At 45.3% G+C, this 18922-nt stretch overlaps 1 protein-coding gene across 1 annotated transcript in view; it reads left to right on the forward strand.

Annotated features, from left to right (window-relative positions):
* The window catches only part of LOC119396158 (beta-1,4-N-acetylgalactosaminyltransferase bre-4), a 52323-nt gene that overhangs the window by 25389 nt on the left and 8012 nt on the right, over positions 1-18922 (forward strand). Inside the window, exons 2-6 of the mRNA XM_037663248.2 lie at positions 5791-6124; positions 6960-7146; positions 11562-11794; positions 13823-14010; positions 16218-16340. Coding sequence (XP_037519176.1) covers positions 5942-6124; positions 6960-7146; positions 11562-11794; positions 13823-14010; positions 16218-16340 — 914 coding nt within the window. The 5' untranslated portion in view covers positions 5791-5941. The remainder of the gene's footprint in view (positions 1-5790; positions 6125-6959; positions 7147-11561; positions 11795-13822; positions 14011-16217; positions 16341-18922) is intronic.

Genomic DNA, 18922 nt, shown 5'->3' on the forward strand with positions numbered 1-18922 from the left:
GCAGACATGTCACCGCCCCCTTATAAAGGGGACGCTCATAGCATCCATCCATCCAATTAGCTTAATTTCTCGGTAAGTAGGGCACTGCTGTTGATAATATTACCGTTTTAGAAGTTGTCATACATTGGGCTTTCACTCTGACATAAATTGTTATTTGGCTTTAGTGTCCCTTTAAGTCTATGTGACATCTCAGGCACATACGGAGTGACAGCAAACTTTTCCTTATTTTTTTTTCTTCTCTGTCATTGCCTTCTTTTCTTTTCTTTTTTTAGACTTACCCATCGTGTCTGGAGGTCCTGAACCAACCCCCTTGATTTCTGAATGTATGCCTCCAAGGAGGGTGCTTATCAGGTCCTCCCATAACCTGACCCCACACCCCACCTCCTCAGAAAAATTCTGAATCCGCCCGTGGGCACGTGTAAGTTTCATTAGAGAACTGCTCCACGTGTCGCGAGAGATTGTTAACCTTGATGCCTGCGACCGGAAGCCGTTTTAATCGTGAATCGGTTATTTTATTCTCGAGCAGCAGTGACAGTCCAGGAAGCTGTTGCCGGCGCGTCGGCCAATGCTCTGTGCGAGCCAATTCATATGTATAATTCGTTTGCATCGCAAAGGCTACTGTCGTATATGCGAGTTTCCATTTACAGCGCAACATAAAAAAAGGAAACATCAAACGCGCTAGCGCTACACATGTCGTATCTCGAGTCGCATTTCTGTTCGTAAACTGACACAGCGCTGCGTCTGTGTCTCCTATCTCCTACGCAGCTGATAAGCAGGCTCGGCTACTGTTTCAATGTGCTACGAAACGCTGCCGTTAAGGGAAGGAACACAGCTTCTTTTAGCGGTGGGATGGATTAAAGTGGTAAGGAAAGGCTATTTTAAATGCGAAGCATTTCTTAGATAACCCAAGGCACTTTGAGAGTTTTTATCTATCTATCTATCTATCTATCTATCTATCTATCTATCTATCTATCTATCTATCTATCTATCTATCTATCTATCTATCTATCTATCTATCTGTCTATCTGTCTATCTGTCTATCTGTCTGTCTATCTATCTATCTATCTATCTATCTATCTATCTATCTATCTATCTATCTATCCGCCTGAGTGCTCTCGTGATCGTCTCCTTCACTTAGTGTAGACCAAGATTGGCATGTGAGGGTGAGAGGGTTTGACGAATAGGACTGTCTGGTCATGACATGAATAACGTGAAAATCCTGTCGCGTACGTCGTCAAACCCATTCCTCCAGACACTACATACCACGCGCCGTGGTTACGGGCACGTGCCACAGGTAATTGACAGTGTATATCTTCCCAGGAACCGCGAAAACAGACATCGGCAGCATTGACCCGACGAATGCAAAAAATAAAAATCAGGATCCCAGCAGGAATCGAACCCAAGCATTCTGCGTGGCAGGCAGCACAGAGCCACGCCGGGCTTTTTGGAAAACGACCCTATGCAGGCGTAATCTCGGTGCAGCGTCAATCGTGGTTGCAGTGCTGGCTATCTAATTTTATAACGAAGCAATAAACATTACATCTGTACTCCTATAATACAGGCGTCATGCCGGGTTAACGTTAATTGTGGCTTCAGTGTTCGCTTCGCTCTCATAGAAGTCTAAAAAAAATTCCATTCAATACGCTAACGAAAGTTCCGCATGATATTCACATCATCGCACCGTAAAGTGCACTTCGTTTCGATAATACCATGGTCCCTCAATACTTATAATACTCACGTGGGTGTGCTCTAAAGTGAGTGCTGGCATTACGTCACACCATAAGTTACCCTTTAAACGCCAGTGTAGTCGACGTGCCTGGCAAGCCTACGATGTCCACACTACTACTACACTTACAAAAACACGTCGATCCACCTCGTAACGCTTGGCTCAAAGCCAAAAAAATGCAGCATAAAACTACTCGCGAACTGATTCGCATCAAACAGATTTCCACAAGGCGTGGGATCTGCAGATTTTTTTTTTTTTTCGGTGGAAGAGCAGAGGCCTGGCATTACTCGCGGTGTAAAGTTAGGATATAGAAATATTCTCCAACATTCGCGTAATTAGCCGCTTCTTACAAGGCAGCGTATCTTCACGTTGCAGGCATCGTCGTTATTCTTTATCGTCCCAATCCCACGCTTTTCCGCGAGCCAAACATTATATATATAGTGCAGCACGCGACCTGGAATTTACAATCAATTCTCAGTCCGCTAGACTTCGCTCGCTCTTCTCTCTGCAAATGGTGCCATATACCCAAATTACGGCGCCATATACCCACGGCCGTTGGCGTACTTGAGCATCGTGAGCTGCGTAGTTACCGTGGCCGCCGCAGGCCCGCGCGCGCTCTCGTGATCACACTGAATGAAAGCCGCGCATTCGGAGAAAAAAAAAAAAATGGGGAAAAAAATGCTCAAGGTCATGGCGCGCGCTGACGAAAGGACGCATCGTCTTGCCCCCTTGTGATGCCCCTCCCTGCGTAGCTTTCAGCGCGCTCACTAGTACGAAAGAAGAGAGAAAGCGCTCAAAGCGTGCGGCAAATTCCTATAACTCCGCTCGTACTTGACGGATTGTAAAAATTTTTGCGGCATTCGATTCTTGAGACAATAAGCTTTTTTTTTTATGAAGCCATTACACGATTACGTGGAAAAGCGTTGCAGGGCCTCTTTAAAGTTAGCGCTGCTAAGCTCGAGGCCACGGGTTCGATTCCTGGCCCCGGCGGCCGCTTTTCGATAAGCGTGAAATGCAGGAACACCGGTTTATTCATATTGAGATACACCGTAAAGAACTCCGGGTGGTCAAAAATAATCCGGTGGTTACACAGGATGTTCCCAGAGATCTACCCAGACCCAATATGTAAAGCATGTAGAATAGAAGAGGCCTCCCTAAGCCATATGCTATGGGGGGTGCCCCAATCAGCAAACACTCCCCAGAACCTCTCCGGGAGCGATGGCGGAAAACGCTGCTCAGCTCCGATCTACAGGACCAAACCTGGGCTATCCAGCAGGCCAGGGAGGCTAGTGGAAGACAGTCTTCCGTCCTCCATCTGAGCGGTCTGGCCCGGACCAGCAACTAGCCGGATCTCGCAATAAAGTTGTTTCATTCATTCATTTCCCTCTACCGCGTGCATCATAATCATGTTTTGGTTTTGGCACGTAAAACCGCGCAACTTACTTTTAAAATAATAAACCATTCGATCGCGTGAAACTCACAATGGCCGCGGCGCCGTTGTCAATTCTCCATATAAACGCGACCATCTTGGAGTTGAAATGAGCTGACCATAAAGCGGTGATATATAGCCTATAGCTGTTTCCCGCACAATGCTTCATGCAGCTCACTTGCGATTCATCTCCGCCCCCCTTTCGCTTCCTTGAAGGAATGGCGTTAGTTATGGCCTCCATCGCAATCGTAATGCGTGGCAACAGCATCAACGTGTACGAGGGATGCTAATGTGGAAAAGAAATTAGCGGGACTTCCATTGAACCAGAATTCATATCCGCATGACCACGTGAAGCGTCTCGCCTGTTGGCAGTGTTCGCTCACTGCCATGAAAGGGCGTCGTGTTAAGTCGGGCGCAGTACTTGTCTACGATGGCCAGAGATAAGGCCAATTTCGGAGCCGCCGCGCATCCTGCTGCCCGCCGGGTTGTGTGGATTAGGGACCGCAGGCGTCGCAGAAAAAAAAAAAAAAAAAAAAAAAAACACCGGCGCAAGGCGCCGTCGTTAGGCTTATCTCACGGATGCCGTTGTTCCGGTTGGCGCTCTTTCGCAGTCGCCTGTCGGGTTGCTCGGTCGTGTACTTAGGTTGCTCGACATCGCGTTTGCGGCGTGCATCGTCTGTCCTGTCGCAAACGTGACGTGGCGGTGACTCAACCTTTGTATTCCTCAGACCGTTCGCCAACGCGTGCAGTGTGGCTTGTGTAGCTATCTGCATCGGGTGACTTATTTTTGTGCTCTTCGTATTAACTGTAGACGGCAATCTCTCCATATCATGCGTTCCTTGTGTCTTGCTTATTTAGTCGTGGGTGTATATATAGTTCCATGGCCTTGTGTCGACGCGTCGTTGTAGCTGGGGTGTTATTTGGCCGCGAACTCCTTAAAGGGAGACTAAAGGCAAACATTAAGTGTACGTTGATTGTTGAAATAGCGTTCTAGAAACATCCTTGCGCTTGTTTCGTGCCAAGGAAATGCTTATTTTGAAAGAAAATCACGTTTTAGTGGTCCGCACGGCGTTAGCGCACTTCAAATCACCCGCCTGAACGGGCCTTCTGACGTAGCAGTTGCCGTGCCCAATGTTTCCCGCCTTTACTGCCCGGCTGCCGACGCTACGGTTTCTTGCGCAACAGCGGCCGTCAACCTTGCCAAGACGCACCCACGGGCCACTCCGAAACTGTATAGTTCACTGTAACGGAGCATGGCTTGACCAGCAGCAGAAGTAGAGTATCAATTAGTGCGAAAATAGCGAGAGCCAAGCACACGCAGCAGTACGCCATACCGAAACTACCACTGAGACGCGACCACTAGAGTTACTGTATATGCTTATACAGTAACTCTAGCGACCACGTGAGCGAAGCGCAGCTCGGGGAAAACGGAACTTTTGAACCACTCGCGCAGAAACGAACAAGCAGCATTTTATTACGTCTTCTGATGCACGGAAGGTTCTTTTTTTATTGCAGCTAGTTTGATTACCAGTGGCTCGGTACTCGCGATTCTTGACGTCATCGGGATCATTTTCAAAATGTCCCACTCGTGGCGCATATCGTGTCCTACATTTACCTTAATTTCTCGATTGGTTGAGCACTGCTGTTAATAGTGGCCCGGTGTGCCCCCGGGCTACGCCACTGACTATGGCGCGCCCATTCCCCATTTCGGCGGGTGAAGACTCACCGCAGCCCCCCCCCCCCTCCCATCCCTCTCTTGACCTTGTCGGTCCCGTTCGAAAGAAAACAAGCTTGCAAAAATGAAAAAGTGATGCCGTGCTTTCCATAACTGCCTGCCTTTGGTCCTTGGCTTTCCGGGGGTGAAAGTAAGAAAGCAAACAGCTCTTGGAATGAATCCTCGGCCACCATTATCGTCAAAAACCCGCGTAGCCATAACCTTTCACTTTAAACGATGACGGGACAAGTCCGATTGAGAATTCTTGGAATTCTTGGGGGTTCGGTTCCATGGCGTCGAGGAGAAGCAGTGGGACGAGTGGTTGCGATGCGTGAAGCGCCCGAGGTCACCAACTTGTAGGAACAAAAGGCTCGAAGCAAACAGGCATTTATTTGCGGGGTAACTAAGCTGATGTCGCAGCCATAATGTCCGAGCTTCTCTGTCTCTTCATCTTTTTCTGCGGGCCGAAGCACACTGTCCACTACAGTGCTATCGCATGTCCGATGCCCAGGGGCGTAGCCAGAAATTTTTTTCGGGGGGGGTTCAACCATATACTTTATGTAAGTTCGTGCGTACGTTTGTATGTGTGCGTGTATATATACGCAAGCAAAACTGAAAAATTTCGGGGGGGGTTTGAACCCCCCCCAACCCCCCCCCTTGGCTACGCCCTTGCCGATGCCCACTACAAAGGCATGTGGCAGACTTAGTGCCCCCTTCGATGATGAGGGGGGGGGGGCACCCCTCCTGCGCACGCCTATGTAAATAATCCAACGGGTTTCCCCGTTTTCAGTGGTATAGCTTATAGTCATGTGGCTGTTTGAACTGCTTTTGCCCGGACAGCAGTATGCTTGAATGCGTGCGACCACGCTCGCGCCCACGGGGTCTGTAAAACTGACTCCTCTCCGCACTGTTCTTTCGCAGGTGCCGACGTGGCGCAGGCGACGAGATCGAAGGTCGCGGGCTCATGCTGATGAAGCGCGCGCCGAGTGATGAGCGGCACTAGCGGCGCCAGTGCAGCAGCAGCAGCAAGGCTCGACGCATCGTCCCTGGTCTCACCACCAGCAGGTCCGCAATGGCGTCGCCTGCCTTGTCGGCTACCGCGGCCGACGCCGTCAGCTGGCAGCGCGGCGTGCGCGCCTCGGCGGCGTCTCTCTGCCGCGGGCACTTCTACAAGTTGGTCGCGGCCACCGTGGCCGGCTTCCTGCTGCTCGAGTACAGCTTCAACATGCTCTCCACCAACCAGAAGCCGTTTAAGGTGCATACTCACTCGGACATCTTTACAACGAAGTTACCCGTATAGCGAATACCCTACGTCACAATGAGCTTTACCTCAAAGTGACCATTATAGCAAGTTACGTTGAAAGTCCAGGGCACTTTGTTTAAAGGTGCTTTCTGCACTGCGCCGCGGACTGTGCTGCTGCTCCGTGCATTGTAAAGAGTTGCGTGTCGGTCGAAACTCGTTACAACGAAGTCTCGCCCGATACGAAAATACCTTCGTTACATCCGATATTCATTATAAGCATGTGCGCTGGTACTTGCGGAACAGATGAAGTTCGCGGTTGAGCTTATGCGAGAGGAACGCAGGTGACTGGTGGGTGAGCAAAGGGTCTCCTGCTGATGTTTGATGATTCATCAACGATTTTCCAGGAAAATATGTGACACGCTACCACTGCTAAAACTGGCATCGTACATGCACACCGTGATTGAATGCAGCAATGCAGTCTGTGATCACATGGAGTCAGCATATTAGCTTGTCACCTGTCACCCATCAAAACTCTGTGGAAAACACATACATCAACTCTAGCCAAGCATATTGGCTCAGATGCTGGCATTTAAACTAAAAGGGAATGTGTAGAAGAGTGAAACTTCCATTTCAGTGCACATTTCTGAAACCCTAATGTAGAACCCTACTGCACACCCTCTTGTGTGAAGTACTATTTTGAAACCTGTGTGCTTCTCTGCAATGTTACTATAGCACAACTCGATTTGATTCGACTTACTGGGTAGCTAGCAACTGATGCTTTAGTTTCTCATACAGATATTTTCTGCATCTGCCCCCTTATGGCCTTTCTTCAACTCAACTCGTGCAGGTAGTCTCGCCCGGACTTTCTTGGATTTTCCGGCCAGTTCCTGGTGGCGCACAGCTCCCAGAGTCTGCCAGTCCATACTCCGTGAACAAATCGCACTTTGATAAGAGCTTTCCCACTTCCGCACGTCCCGATAACACCAGCACTACACCTGCCTTGGAACTCTGTCCACTCGTGCCGCCTCACCTAGGTGAGTGTTCTTTCGGCTCGCGAAGTTTTTTTGTAAGGTGTTCTTGGGTCGCACAGATCAACTGCCAGCCCTCCTAGCACGACCTCCACAGCTGCCTCAGGCAGCTGCTCGGTGTACTAGATGTTTCTTATTCATATGCACTACCCACTCTAATGTTCACATAGCTGTGGCAGTCCACTGCTTGGTGGGAGACTCACAGCCATGAAAACCACATTTAATAGGAGCTGGAATGCAGAGAAACTTGTTGTTGCAATTTGGGCACACGTTGAAGAGCCTGAAGAGGGTCGAAGTCAATCCACAGAGCTCCTCGCCTCAACTGCTCTCACAAATGCAATGCCCCTTTCTAATATAATTATGCATCAGATAATTATAATCGGTGTTAAATGCACGAAGGCAACGAAATGTGCTGGTTACATGTATACTTTTAACATACCACTGTTTTTGGTACATTCACATTGTTCAGCCAGAGTTCAAATCTGTGTTCAATATTGTAAGGTATGTGTTAACATGGGGCAGAAAAATGGTTTTTTGAAAGGTACATAGTTGTCCAATATTACAAGCAGTGCAAGTACTGTCAAGTTTAAGTTAATTTTTGTCCAATGTTTTTTTGTGCAGCCCTCCCAAACTTAACATATTGACTAACTTGCCCGAACCAAAGTGATATCACATATATTTAGTTAGCGAAGTGAATAGGAAAGGCACAGTAACAATAAAATGTATTGCTTAATGGTAGCATGAGAATAGAAGAAAACAGCTACCACTGTTTTCTCACCTAGTTTTAAGCTACCTGAGAGTTTACCGTAGGAGCCGAGCAGTCTTGGTGGCAATTCATGTTTTTGACTGTATTGCCTTACAAACCTGCATACTCCACTGCTGTGTATCATCTTAAGCTACTGCTGTGCCCTGGACATTTGATCATATCCTGAGTGTGGCTGTCATTGATATTAATTTGCATAGTCTAGTATGTACAACACATTAAAAAAAACATTAAGACCCAGCACCTATTGTCAGTAGTTGAAAGCCCTTATTTATTTGAATATGCATAATAGAGATCGTGTACCATACATTGTTTCCAGTCAAATCTGAATATACAAACTTGAAAGTTGTTACAAGATAGTTCAGTATACCTGATAATTTGAAATATAAAACATGCCTATCTGAAGCTCGTCTGAAAAACTCTGCACACATTAGATATTCTGTGTATGATATCGTGAAAAGTAGGAATTTGCAGATTTGCTGCTTAAAGCCTCATCAGAGAGCAAAATATTCCAAGTTTTCATCCAGAGACCTACTTGTTCTCGAAAAAGCATGACAGTCCTCTTTTCGGGAAAAAAAATAGTTCTGAAAACTCGACGAGGACAAGCAGAGACTCGCAATGTAGACAAACTTAACACTAACTTCCGGCAAAATGTCTACTTTAGTGGCGTGCAGCCAGCTATAGTGAATAATGGACAAAAACAAGATCACACCTGCACCTGTGATTTTGTTGGTACACAGCAAGTGTTCACTATAAATATCTGTGCACAGGCAAAATAGGCATTTTAAAGTCTGCAGTGCGATTTTCTACACTGTGTGCCTCAGTTCATCTTCGTCATTTTTTTTTTGCGCTGTTTCTCTCTACTATGTTTATGCAAGAAGCCCCAACTGGTCATGCTGTTCAAGGAACGGCCGCAGATAACATTGTTTCACTGTATGATGATTAGTTCTCTCCACTATTAGTATTTTTTGACGCATTGCACAACTGCCTTGCAGTGAAGCATACTAAAGCATAACCATGAGCATAACTCAAATCCCCCATTTTTTCTCTCTTATTTGCTAGGATTTCAGTTGTGCTTGGTGTGGCAGTACCTACTGAAACATTATCGTTTCATTGTAAATACTTCCAATGACGCAAGGAATCATGTGCCTGTCATGAGAAATGCATTTGAAGGGCCACTGCATGACTCTGCATTCGATATATGCATGCAATGGTGAACTTGAGTACAATATATAATTAGTACACCGATGTAGTTTTTAATGGGATTTCCAAGGGATGCGTTGTTCAATATACAGTTTTAAACTCGATTTAATGAAGTGATGACTGCGCTTGAATTATTTTGTTATATCGGGAAATTCGTAAAGTCGAGAGAGGGATTTTTCGGTCCTTTGAAATCTAAAGTTTCAACGTAGCGATACCCGAAAGCTACCATGGCATTTTATTTGCCACTAGCACATGCCCATGCATGTGAAAAGTTCGCGAGGGCAGCCCGGACGTGGAGCTCCCCAAGTCGCCCGAACATGAAGCCTCCACTGCCTGGGCAATTCAGGCAAGGTAGATGGGGGTCATGTGAAGCTATCGCAAGCTGCCAATTTGCAAATACTGGGAGAATGAATGCAGTGATTGTGTAAGCAGGCTGAGAAATAAAGCTGCAATAGCTTTACAATGCTATCGGCAGTGCTTGCCTGAAGAAAACCCCTACGTGTGTTAAAATTAGAAAGAAATCGCTGCATTTTATTTATTTCCGAACAAATTTTTTAAAGTCGGGTTTAGCGCCATAACTTCGTTAATTCGAGGTTATGACAACATTGAACCCTATGGGCACCTGGCAGAAATGGAAATGTCTTAGTTGGATCAGGAAATTTGTAAAATCTGTTTTTGTTAGATCGAGTTTTAACTGTAGTGAATAATTTTAATATCTGGTTTCCATAGGCAATGCCAATAGAGTTAAAGTTTGACCTAAGCCTTTCTTTGTATTGTGTAAGGAAAAAGATCTAGTCATAACCCAACTATACTGCCTTAATTGTACTGTGGTATAAATTGTCTTACTTTTGTTTGGCTTTGCAAGCTTGCATTTTCTTCAAACGGTATGTAACACAAGTTTTTGAGTATGATGCAAAGACATCGACCATTTGTGGATAATTCACTAGCATGAACATGTGAGCCACAATGTTGTTCTTCTTCATGAAGAAGGAAGCCTGCAGATTGTGTAAGATGTGTTACTACCTCTTGCGACTCCACAGGTCTATTTCGCTATCATAACTGACATAAGTAAGCCGCTCTATAACAGCCTATGGACACCAGCCATAGAGTGTGAAGGGTTGTGCTATGTATACCACGGAAAGAAGGAATTTGCAAGGCACTGCTCTCTGCACCACCAAAGCTGAGGAGAAATGTTGTATAGTCTAAAAAGATGGGAAAAGAAGCATTGCAATGTTATGGCAAAAAGGGCAGGAACATAACAGCACAGGACAAGAAAGGAACACTCATGACGACATGAACGCTGTATGTTTGCACAATTTTTACCGTCAACTTGCCCAACAAGCTGCACTGTTGAAATGTGTTTACGTCTGTGATATTGTGAGGTCCTTCTGAAAGGTATTCATGCGAATATGGCATTTATTACGAAGGTGTTACACTTTAGTTTCAAGAAAAAGGTGTGTCAGGGTCGCTGTCATTGTATGCATCTATGCTTTTGTAATAGTAATCATAAGAATGGAAACTTGAGCGAGTTGGTATGCGTTCATCTTTGGTTGATGCAGCGCATATGGGACGAGGACGAAGAATTGAGAAGCACAGTATAGACGCTGACTCGCAAATAAATTTTTTTGGGAAAAAGACGTTTGAAGCTAAATAAAACACAGGCTGGGGATGATGAACGGACCACCACAGCAAAAAAGCACACGGTCATACCGTATACTCGCCGAGTGGCACACAGTTTTAAAAATGGGGCCAAACAATATGGTGTTGATGCAGTTCTTTCATCTCCACATAAGCTTGCATCCACGTGCACAAAAATGCGGAAAAGCATTGGCAAAGCAAAGGCAATGAAAGTGTTCCTGTTAACTGTGGAATTAACCACACTTTCCACTATACACATTGCAAGGTGGCCATTGTGTATCAGATACCATTATGATTCGGAAAAACTTACATAGGCCAGCGTGGAAGATGCGCAAACATGCGTCTTGGGGAACACGCACATTCATTGTCAGAGACAAGGCCGTTCTCTCGCCTCCCATTGTCAGGAATGCGGCGGCACACCCTTCTTTAGCGACACCATGATACTGTCACATTATAAACAGCATATAGCAAGAGAAGGCATCGAGGCCCTCCACATTTGAAAGAAAGGCATTAAAGTGTGTGACCTGCCGTCAATTTTGCTCGGTGACATAGAATTTATGTACTTATGCAGCGCTTGCAAAATATACCAGAGTTTATCTGTATTTCCTTGCTTGGGGCTTTTTAGTTATGATGTACATCACCTGTATATATGCTTGTTTTTTTTTTCCCAATAAAATTTAGTTGCGAGTGAGTGCCTGTCCTGTGCATCTTAATTCTTCGTCCTTGCGCCGTGTGCGCTGCATCAGCCAAAGATAATAGCAATCACATTGACCTATTCATTGACTCACGAGTCCTTGTTTTCCTCCCATGTCCGTAGTTGGTCGCTTAAAAGTGCTCAAGGATGCTCCATCGTTTGAGACGATGGAGAAGGAGTTCCCGCACATACTGCCTGGTGGGCGGTACAAGCCCAAAGACTGCACGGCCAGGCATCGAGTGGCCATCTTGGTCCCGTACCGGGACCGCGAGGAGCACCTTAGGGTCTTCCTCTACAACATGCACCAAATGCTGCCCCGGCAGCAAATAGATTATACCATCTTCGTAATTGAGCAGGTAAGTTGTGGTACAAGTAGGGTTGTGCGAATAGTGAAATGTAGAACCGAATCGAATGTGAATCGAATAGCGATCATACTGAATCGAATAATATTCTAATGGAATAGCTTTCCAATAGTAAGGCAACAATTAACACAGGCCTAGAATTCTACAATATTTTATTTCAGACAAACATTCACAAATGTTTACACAGTAACATTACCGTTACATTTAACAGACAAGATAGACCACAATTATGTAAACTAAAGTAAGCTCGTGTGCTCTAGCAGTTAGAGCCTTTGAGCCTCGAGGTATTTTTTTTAACTGTAGGATGAGTACAGCTGTTACTTCAGTATTTGAGGTGGTGCTTAACGCTAACACCTAAAATTTAAATGTTTCGTGAATGAACATCATGAATCTCACGACAGTGATAGTGGATTGAGGGCACATTCGCTTCGGCGACACTGGAATTCAATGCAAAAATTCCTTCATCCGGTGATGAGTAAAGCTTCGACAGTCCTGTAAAAGCGTGAAGTGCATGCATCCTGGCAATTCACTAATTAGTACAAGAAAAATGATCCTTCGCTTTGGCAATGTGTTGTTCCTTTGGAGTTTTCCTATGGGCGCTGATTATTCGAAAAGTATTAGAAAAATATTCAATATATGGAATATGCGCTATTTGATTCGAGTACCAAACCGAGTACCAAATCTAATAGACCACTATTCGATTCGTTATTTGAAATTTTCGAATATTCGCACTCGTAGCACTTTCGCAAAACTTCAGTGCTATAGCTTCTGTGTACCGTACACTGATGTGCACTGATCCTTCTGTGCGCAGATTTTTTTTAATTAACGCAATACTTACTGTGGTAGCTCAGTAGGTACATTATCTCAATACTAAGCTCAAGGGCACTGGTTCAGTTCCCAGCCTCAGTGGCCACATAGGGCTAGAACGCAAGTGGAACACTCGTGTACAGTCGGCGTCAAATTTAGAGACCACCAGGCCTAAGAAAACTTTGAATTTCTCAGCAGTTTGTGACTGTATTCGGCCAAACTGCACAATACATTTTGTGAGCGTGTTTCAGAACAGGCCGGAAATCTAAATTCAGGGTTGACTACTCATTGTACTTGGATTTAGTTTCATATAAAGAACACCAGATGGCCAAAATTAATCTCGGTTACCCCACTACAGCATACCTCATAATCATATCTTGGTTATGGCACTTCAAACCCCGGAAATTATCAACGTGCACAGTCTTATAAGTGTGTAGCGAAGGCAAATAAATTAATAAACGCGTTTCATCAACCTTGTAGAGAACTCGGTGCTTCTTCCATTAAAACACAATATTGTTTTCAAATTTGTTCCATTCAGTGGCTTTTGAATAAATAGTGGTTGTTCTACAAGTTCTTTCAGTTGCTCTTTTCTTTTCAGACAGATGATGTAAGTGCAGGAGAAGCCTCAGCCTTCACTGATATTTTATTCTTTTCTTTTCTTTTTTTTTTCTTTTTCCTCCGTGCCTGTACGGCTTATAGAATACATCATAAAAGGCTATACTGTAGAAATGCAAAATTGCCACTTTTCGCACATACAGCTTGTATTCTGCAACACTGGAGCCAGACTTTTTTTTTCATGTCTGTAAAAAAAATCGAAAAGCTGTTTTATTGTATCCAAAGTCATTGAAAGTAAAAAAAACATGAATGCCTGGTGCAAAAGATACAGAAATGCCTTGTGTACACAGATTTAGGTGTACATTAAAAAACCTCTGGTAATGTGGGCAAACAATATGGTGTTGTAGTTTTTCATCTCCACATAAGCTTGCATCCATGGGCACAAAAGTGCAGAAAAGCATTGGCAAAGCAAAGGCAATGAAAGTGTTCCTGCTAACTGTGGAATTAACCACTCTTTCCACTATACAGATTGCAAGGTGGCCATTGTGTATCGGATACCATTATGATGCCCGCTAAGCACTACAGCACTTTTGGCACATCAATGCCCAGAATTTTATCATTTAAAAAAAATCGCAATGTGATTGTCATTCTTCATTTCAGGCTGGCCAGGGGAAGTTCAACCGCGCCAAGCTGTTCAACGTGGGCTACCTCGAGGCATTGGCGCTGTACGACTACCAGTGCTTCATCTTCCACGACGTTGACCTCATACCAGAGGACGACAGAAACTTGTATACCTGCCCCGAGCAGCCTCGCCATATGTCGGTGGCCATTGACACCATGAAGTACAGGTGAGGCGAAAATTAGTTTCGTATTTTAAGTGCTGAGCACTTTAGGGGCTCGGTACGTCGTCCGTCCATGCATCTCATGTGGCATGATCACACTCACAGTAAAGTGCTCAATACAGGCCATAACAAGGCTAGCAATGCTCATAACCGGGTTAAAATGAATGAACAAGGTCTATAATAATATAATTAACAGTAATAACCAAAAATAATCACAGTAACTAAAAATCGCTAAAGATGTTTGGGAAACCTGCGGCAGACTCTGTGGCCGCACAAGAGAGGGCGCCACCGCCTCGACGAGCAAGCGGATGCCCCTCCCCCTACGCTTCACCGGCGCTGCGTCGCTATACTCGGGAATGACTTTCTGTGGCAATGGAGTGAAAGCCACGAGGGGTGGAGCTAACTGCTCTGTGTTACTGCACCAAAATAGTTCCCGATAAACTGGTTTCGGTTCCGGCGTGACAGATACATATTTGCTACAGTTCATTATTTCGCACGTGCTCCGTGGTTGAGTGCGTTGAACCATGATCACTGAGCATGCAGACATATTGGCGACTCATTCCTTGTGCTTCATTTGCTTCAAACCTGGGTGCCACTCGGAACCTTCACCTCGAGCCGTACAACAGTACGCTCGCTTACATCGGTAAGCTGGCTAACTGAATGAAATGCGGGAATGACTGAGAGCCCCGGTTGCGTCAGTCTCACTTGGGCGTACACGTTGCAGACCACTTACTTTGTTTGCTTTGGCACCTTTTGGTTCTCAAGCCTCTGGAAAATCCTATGTGGCGATTGAAGTGGCGAGCTACCAGAAAAATAGGCACTGTATGTTTGTTTTTTTTTTCCTTCTTTTTCTGAAGGGAAGCTATGCTACGTCAGTGAAGGGTACAGCAACCAAAAAAAAAAACCCGAAATAAAAAAAGTAATGCTGTTTCACATAATCTGGCTAATAATTTTGTGGCATTATCAATTTGAGGCTAAAAAATAACTGTACATTTTCAAAATGCTTAGGTTACACATAGCAAATTATTTTTTGTGGGACTACTTCCAGTTGCGCAGAGACCATCGAAACAGCATGCATACCTGCCAAGTCTCCCGAATTACCCGGGAGACTCCCGGATTTTGAACGTTTCTCCCGGTTGTACGGGTCATAGCAAAATCTCCCGGAAATCCAGTTTTGCCCCACGCGTCCAGTGCATTGCGCGCCTCGTGCGTCACGGTGACGCGAGGTGGGACGTTTCGCGTACAGATGCGCTACACGCAATTTAAAAATTGATCCTAAATGTGTTATAGGTTATATCAGCCGTTAATATTTCGTAGATGATGCTTTTGTTTACACACAAATCTATCCCACAAGTTATCTTGCCCTCAAAATTTTGTGTCACTACTGCTTTAAATGGAGAGCCCAGCACTTAAAAAGGTAGCCGTTACCGATGTCTGTCGAGATACTAGCGTGTTCGCCAGCGCTCGCGACCGTCCCCGTCTCAACGGCTCCCCTTATGGTCCCTTGCCCGACGAAATAACTGGTAGCAAGCGACGACAGGCCTCGCACACGGAGCGATGTTGTCGCATGTGCCCTTCGCGCGACGGTGACGGCCGGGTCGTTTCATCTCTGCTTCGACCGCGTTCGTCTCTAGCGCTAGCGCGCATTTACTCGCACATGAAACGACGATGCGTAAGCGATGTCATCGGTTTGGACTCTGTACAGATCAGCGGCGATAGCAAAATCCCGCTGACAGTAGGCAGTTTTAGAATAGCGTACGCTAAGTTAGCGTTAGCGTTTTCGGTCCGCTATTTTCGTCACTTAATGGGAGCCCGCAAGCGGTTAGCGTACGACGCATGCGCAGTTGCGCGAAAAGCCAACGCAAAGCTTTGCGTACGCTATTCTAAAACTGCCTAGTGTCCATATAATTGCTATCACAGTACCCCCTCCCCCCCCCGCGCGGTCGGCATACTTCATGTACTTCGTTAGATAAATAATTTAGTTATATTGAACCCATGTTCCTATGTTTGATTTGAAGAACTTGCAGTTTTTTGCGCCACAGTATTAGTCTAATTTACTTGTCTAGAAACCCCAAAAGGTGCACTGAACTAGCAGGCCTTACATGCGAAAAGCCCCTTCATCTCTCTTGCTGGGCAATTTTCTGTGCAGGCCTTTTACCTGCGGACATTGTGTATAACAGCCAATTTTCCTTTCTTTGCTTTCACCCTCACAGGCTCCCTTATGCCCTGATATTTGGCGGTGTCAGTGCCCTCAAGAAGGAGCACATGCAGCTCGTCAATGGCTTCTCGAACGAGTATTGGGGGTGGGGAGGTGAAGATGACGACATGTCATATAGGTAAGTGCCTTTGGCTGTGTACGTACTGAAATCTGTGAGGAATATGCAGTATATATCACTGCTTAGGTCAGGGGTCTCAAACACGTGGCAGCCGCATTCACAAGCGGCCTGCCACAGCCTGGCTTCGTCGACAGGCTGCTAGGTTCATTGCCATGTTTGGAAGTACCTCTTCTTGCGAGAAACTGTTCTGTTTGCTGAAGGTGAGCAAGTCTGGTCGAGGATGAACAGCTGTGATCGACCATGAGGATTGCCTCCGCACAAGTTATTGCGGGCATTTCTTCTCATGTTGCAGCTAAGTGTTGCCAGGCATCAAGTCAGCGTGTTTAGTACTTTAGCCGTTATTTTGTGCTTTGGTAGGAATAAAGTTTTATGACTTTGCTAAGTGGTACCCATATTATTTTCTCACCTATTGATATTAATAACGCTTTATTCGTGTAAGATACACACACGTGACTGGTTTCAAGCATTTTTTTTTTTCGTGAAGCAACCCATGCGATCACCATGTGCTGAAACATAACTGTGGAAAAAAAATTGTTTCAGAATCGGCATATCCAGATTTTAGTTGTTTTGGAGATGAGCATCAATACGTTTCTCGAATTCTGACGTCAAATCCTCCTTCAGATATGAGCCACATATGAGATATGGGAAAGGCCTTCTTTCTAATTGCAGCATTAGCTAACATCTTGGTCAGGCCCCCCTCCCGCTTCTGCTCCAACCTTCTCTCTTGTCCCGGCCCTTGCGGGACTAAATTTCGTGACTGCGACCCGCTAGCTGAGGTGAGTTTGAAGCCCCTGGCTTAGGTAGACATGGCTCATAAGAGTGAGAACAGCTTTCATTTCAACAGTTACAGATGAGTAAAGGTTGCTTGCCTTGACAATGATTGCCACTCTCCTCTGTACCATGTAGACTCTTTTAGGTGTCGCACCCATTACTTGGGTAGCCAAAAATCTGGAAACAGATCATTTTGAGAAGTCCCTAGTGCTGCCTTATATGCACAATTTTAATGTAATCTTGAAAAATGTGGCCGGTAGATGCAAAGTACGTATCATTTTCACAGGGCAACAGAAAACTTGCTAAATTATGCTCAAGTATTCTGGACCACAAACGTAGTTTCCGAAAAAATTTGTTACGCATTTTCGCAATCCCCCGTGTACTTACTGGGCTCTTCTTCGAGCGATTCATGCAGTGTTTAGTGAACATGAGCGTTTATACAAAAGTGTAACTTGTTTCTTCAGTCATGCTCGTGGTAGCTATAGCGAGAATTCCGACCTGCAATGTTCTGGAATTCTTGATTCTCCATATTGTTCTCTGAAAATTTTGCTGTGCATCAGTGTATCACGTAAGAGGCACCAGTGAAGCCATAAGCAGACTCTTAAAGAAGGAAGGCATAGTGGTCGCACACAAGCCAACCAACACAATAAATCTTCTTCTACCGAAACCCAAGGACCTTCCACCAAGAGAATGAGCGCAAGGCGTCGTCTACAAAATCAAATGTTCCGACTGCCAGGCCACATACATTGGCAAAACAAAAAACTTGACCAAAAGAATTAAACAGCACAAAAATGATGTCGGGACGTTCTCAAGGCAACGGAACCCCCTTGCAGAACACTCGGAAGATGCCGACCATAAGATTGACTTTGAAAAAACCGAAATCCTACAACAGAAACTAACCAACAAAAACTGTTGTTACTGGAGTCGTGGTTCATCCAAAACACCGAAGGCAACTTGAACCGATGCAAGGGAGACCTGCCGTCAGTATACATTCACGGACTAACCACAGGAAGAAAACCAAAGCAAACAAAGTCGCGAGTGAGCACAACCGTCCCCGGCCGGCCCCAGTCCATCAGTCCCATGCAACCGCGGCAACCACAACCCCCTCAACACTCTCACCACCGAAGAAGACGCGCCTTCCCTCCTTCTCCCCAGCTGGTTCGAAAGAGAAGTTAAGAGTTGCACCTCAACACCTCCGCTGTCACTCCCCCCTGAAGAAGGAATAGAGTTGATTCCGAAACGTCGGGAAATAAACCCATTTTTTGGTTGGAGCCCTTTGAAAGTCTTTGAAAACCAGACAGGCAAATCTGTCAAAATGTTCAGTTTTAAGTTTATACATACTGCACTGCACACTTTAGTTAAACTTTAGGTGCAAGTTAGTGTATTGTCTAAGAGTTTCTGGTAGGGATGGGCGAATATAGTAAATTTGAGGTTCGAAGCGAATCCGAAGCGAACAGTGACTTGGTCGAATAATTTCGAATCGAATAGTTCGAATAGTACTCACCACATATTAAGAAAAATGAGCATTTTCGTCATGACCCTTGCACAACATTTTTAAGAATTGGAACTAGGTATGAGTGAATGTCACTTTTTTTGGTTTGAAATGAAGTGGAAGCAGCCTTGAATAGTATCAGGATTTGAATAGCAGTAGGGTGCAAGTTAAAAGTGGTGCAATATGTTACAATTTAAAAATGACTATACTTAGCACATATAACACGCTCTTAAACTTAAAAAAAAAGAAATATGTACATTTAACCTTGGAAGTGTGGCTTCGCGGCAGTGCAGATTCTCCCTGGATGGGTGGTTTCACG

The sequence above is a fragment of the Rhipicephalus sanguineus genome, chromosome 6 (assembly GCF_013339695.2).
Source record: "Rhipicephalus sanguineus isolate Rsan-2018 chromosome 6, BIME_Rsan_1.4, whole genome shotgun sequence".
Taxonomy (NCBI): domain Eukaryota; kingdom Metazoa; phylum Arthropoda; class Arachnida; order Ixodida; family Ixodidae; genus Rhipicephalus; species Rhipicephalus sanguineus.